Source organism: Cajanus cajan, chromosome 2 (assembly GCF_000230855.2).
Source record: "Cajanus cajan strain Asha chromosome 2, NIPB_CcT2T_4, whole genome shotgun sequence".
Classification (NCBI taxonomy): Eukaryota; Viridiplantae; Streptophyta; class Magnoliopsida; order Fabales; family Fabaceae; genus Cajanus; species Cajanus cajan.
In genome coordinates, this window is record NC_138518.1 from 76073487 (window position 1) to 76077836 (window position 4350).

The 4350-nt window shown below is 33.9% G+C and overlaps 1 protein-coding gene across 1 annotated transcript; it reads left to right on the plus strand.

Annotated features, from left to right (window-relative positions):
* Positions 1 to 470: 470 nt before the first annotated feature.
* LOC109806553 (disease resistance response protein 206) lies at positions 471 to 1365 on the plus strand. Its single transcript, XM_020368995.3, has one exon. It carries the CDS (start codon positions 506 to 508, stop codon positions 1082 to 1084), a length of 579 nt encoding a protein of 192 aa, XP_020224584.1. The 5' UTR covers positions 471 to 505; the 3' UTR covers positions 1085 to 1365.
* The last annotated feature ends 2985 nt before the right edge of the window (positions 1366 to 4350 follow it).

Consider the following 4350-nt stretch of genomic DNA (forward strand, 5'->3'; position numbering starts at 1 on the left):
GCTGAGACGCAACACCAAACAGGCAACTGCTCCAATTGTGGTTGCACCAAAAACACGTTTATTCGTTTATAGAGTCGGTCCCTGTTGTCCGGTGCTTCCAAATTCCAATGATTTCGCAAGTCGTAGACACAAAGCAAACCAAAACAAGCTCTTTTTCCTGAGTATACAATTCCTTTTACCCGACCATAACTGTACCTTTAAGGTCAAGCCTAGCTACAAAAGAGAAAATGCCAGCAAAGATAATGTTCTTTACAGAAGCCTCGCACTCACATTTTTATCAATAAAAGAAGCAAGCCGTGCCATGTAGTCAACTAAAAGCATTAGAATAATTAGTTGGTATTGGTAACCTTCTACATTGCTTCAAATAACAAAAAATAAAATAAAAATAACGTAAAAGTCTTACACGAATATATTTAATTAATTGGAAAATTTGCTTTATCCGTGCTTATAAATTTGAATTGGGTGAACCAATATTTGCATTCCACGTTGAGTTGTGTAACGAATAATGGAACTCGCGAGGGTGGTTTTCTTGTTGATGCTTGTGATCAGTTGTTCATATAGCGATGCTTCTCCGAAGCAGAAGCACCAGTTGAGGAACAAAAAAAGGGTTCGCGAACCATGCAAGAGGTTGGTGTTTTATTTCCACGACATAATCTACAATGGTTACAACGCTAAGAACGCGACTTCGGCCATTGTGGGAACCCCCGCGTGGGGAAACAGGACCATACTCGCGGGGCAGAACCACTTTGGTGACGTGGTTGTGTTCGATGACCCTATCACTTTGGACAACAATTTGCACTCACCACCCGTTGGACGCGCCCAAGGGTTTTATATTTACGACAAGAAGGAAATTTTCACTGCGTGGCTTGGTTTCTCCTTTGTCTTCAACTCTACCCACCACAAGGGTAGCATTAACTTCGCTGGTGCTGACCCTTTGATGAACAAGACTAGGGACATTTCGGTCATTGGAGGGACTGGTGACTTCTTCATGACCAGGGGTGTCGCCACTCTCTCTACGGATGCATTTGAGGGAGAAGTTTATTTCAGGCTTCGTGTCGATGTTAACTTGTTCGAATGTTGGTAATTAAGAATTAAGGCTAATTGGAACATGCATGCTAGGGAAGAATCTCTAATCTTATGGTCTTTTGTTTTGAGTCCTTTTATGTAATCTTTCTTTTTCAATGTGTTTGGAGGGGTACGATGTGGGAGTGGTGTCAAACTCTAGTAATCAAATTTCACTAGATGTGTTGTGTATGACGACGGCTCCACGGCTAAAGGTCGACGTCGTCGCTCCTCTCCTTATTTAGAATTCATTCAATAATGCGTCACATGCATGAAATGCATCATCTTTCGATTTGTTTCTTATGGTGTGTTTGGTTTAGTATTAGAAATTCATGGGAGTGAAAACACGTTTAATGTAAATTTGGAATTCAGCTCAAAATGGGTTGGTGATTTACGTTGGCAAAAATGCCAAGATCATAGTGCAACTGCTGCTGTTGTAGCCAGCCAGTAGGTACCAACCCGCTGAGACAGACACATTTTGCACATGCTAGTGTTTGACGATCCAATTACCTTGGAGGATTCATGTCTTCAGTTCATTGTCTTATTGTGTTTAATAAAAAGAAAAGAAAGAGGTTTCAAATTAAATATTAAACGACGCTATGCAATTTCTTTCAAATTATATTTTACACGTAATTAGTGGGTAGTTTTTATGTGTAATTAAAATATAATAGTGATATAATTTATAAGATTAGTCAAGATCCACAAAAAATAATTCAGAAAATATAAAAATGAAAAACAAATATCACGCTATACATATACATTATCACATTTTTTTTAATTTCATATTAATGTTTTATAACTTAACTTTAAATTAATCTAACTCGATTGGAAGATAAATAAAATTTAATCAAAAATTATTTTTATTAAAAATTAAACTTAAATATTGCTCAAATAATTCAATTTTAAGTTTAATACATTTACCATTTTTTTTAAATAATGTAAGTCGTGTCTTGGGTAACTTAAGCCGGTCCAGGGGTTTTACTTTGCACTTAATTACCAGTATGTAAAAAGGATGCATCAACAAATATTGTTGAATAAAGGCATCTGTGATGACTACAGGTGTGTTTGTTTTAAGTTTTAACCTTAAGAAGACTGAACGTAGTTGGATTCAATGATCCTGCATAGTACAGAAAAATGGATTCGAGTGAACTTGTATTAAAATGTGTAATTGTTAGAAAATAATTTTAAAAGAAGACTATAAAAAACTAATGAGATTTTATTCTCTTCTCGTTTTCACTACATGTATCGGTACTCTAATTATATTAGAGTAATCTTTAACCATTATATCACATTTTATTAACGCACTAAATTTACACAATAACAATAACCCGTGTAACCCCTCAATTACTGCAATAAAAATATTAATGCTTATAATGCAAACTAACTCACGATAACAACTCTATATTTTTAGTTATTATTTCTAGGGTGATAACTATAAAGTAAAATAAACACTACATGGCCAGTGGCATGCCTATGTGTGCTTTTCAATATAGAGAAAAAATGCTATATATATAAAGTGTTGTAAGAAAATATTGTACGGATATATTACTTTAAAAGGGGCGGGGAGAAGTATTTAGTTTCCTAAAATGATTATAGTTTCTCATATTTGGAATCTATTTTAAAAAGTTAATTTTATAAAATACTTTTTCATAATAGTTTTTATCTCAATTTTTCATATAAATTAAAATATTAGAAATCATGATTTTAAATAATTGATATTTTTTCTTGTTTGGCCGAAATTAATGGTATAAGAGAATATTTCTTGATTACTGCATTATGTCGATAATAATTATATTCAAGGATAAGATTTTTTTTTTTGGTGTTGATCAAGGATAAGATTTTAGAGTAAATGTGAAGAGAAAAATTATTTATTCAATAATTTATATTTTTTTTAATTGGCAATCTAATTCATTTGATCAAATTCAATCTAAACTCCTTTGTACCCAAAATAAAAAGCCTCCCGCAGTTTATAACCGTTGTACCCATTGGACTGGATTGATATTAGGTTTTAGTCTTATTTTTTATTTTTATTTTTTTTATAGAATGTATTAAAATAAAAAATATTTACATTTTTTAGTTTGTTATGAATTTAGTATTTTTAATTTTTGTAAACGTATTTTTATTGGTCTATATTTTCTTGTATTCATTATTTTTTTAAAATTAGATGAACAAACTTGAAAGTCGACTTCACCTAACATACCAACAAGTAGTAGGTTAAACTAAATTACATAGTTTTTGGATCTACAAAAAGTTAGTCAAATTAGATTAACTTACCTTTATTTTCAACAACCCTACTCATTTTGACTTTTCGCCTTTTTTTTATTTTTTTAATGAATCTAGGACATCATTTTAATTATTTAAATTATTATATTTATGTAGTCTCATCCCCTATCTACCATTTTTTTTATAAAATAAATTACTAATATTCATTTAAGGGAATGATTTTTCCCGACATGTATTGCTCTATACTTCCGGCCTTAGAGTTCAAACTTCTACCACATTTTTCTATCCCGTACCATGATGGTTGATCATTTTACCTTCTCCTATGTTTCTGGGCCTGACGCTTATTTTAAAATACTAACAAGTAATAAGAATAAAATTGTTGGCAGATAATAAACACACTTTTACTCTCACATAAATACACTCCCTTTTTTAAAAAAAATATATAAAATGTCTAAATTACCCTTTTAACAAAAAAATTTCTAAATTTACACCTCCCTTCCCCGCACCCCCTGCCCCGCACCAGAACAGCACCAGAACAGGCCGTTCTGCAAGAAGAACGGGCCGTTCTGCGAGAAGAACGGCCCGTTCTGATTGCAGAACGCCCCGTTCTGCTTGCAGCACGCCCCATTCTGCAAGCAGTACAGGCCGTTCTGCTTGCAGAACAGGCCGTTCTGGGGCCGTTCTGTTGCAGTACAAGCCACCGCGTCACTTTTAAAATGGCTACCTTATGACTGGTTTTAAAACTCCGATTTTAAAAGTCATTTTTGTACTAGTGTGTCTTTCCATAGAACGATCTACACATGGCTAAGCTCTATATGGGTCCTTGCTTTCTCGATCAACTAACTTCGTGTTGAAGAAAGACGGGTCCTTGAAATTATTGTATTGTCCCGGTACACTGAACACCAAAAAAATCTCGACAAAAATAAGAGTCTTTCTCTTACAAGACCACCTGCTAACATTGCGCACCCCTCTTCTTTATCTTTCTGGCACTCTCCTCTTCTTCTTTTTTTTCTGCACCTCGCACACCCCTCTTCTTTCTCTTTCTGGCACTCCTCTTCTTCTTCT

Excerpts from the sequence above, each read along its gene's own strand:
- LOC109806553 (XM_020368995.3), top strand. The coding sequence starts at position 506 with ATGGAACTCGCGAGGGTGGTTTTCTTGTTGATGCTTGTGATCAGTTGT.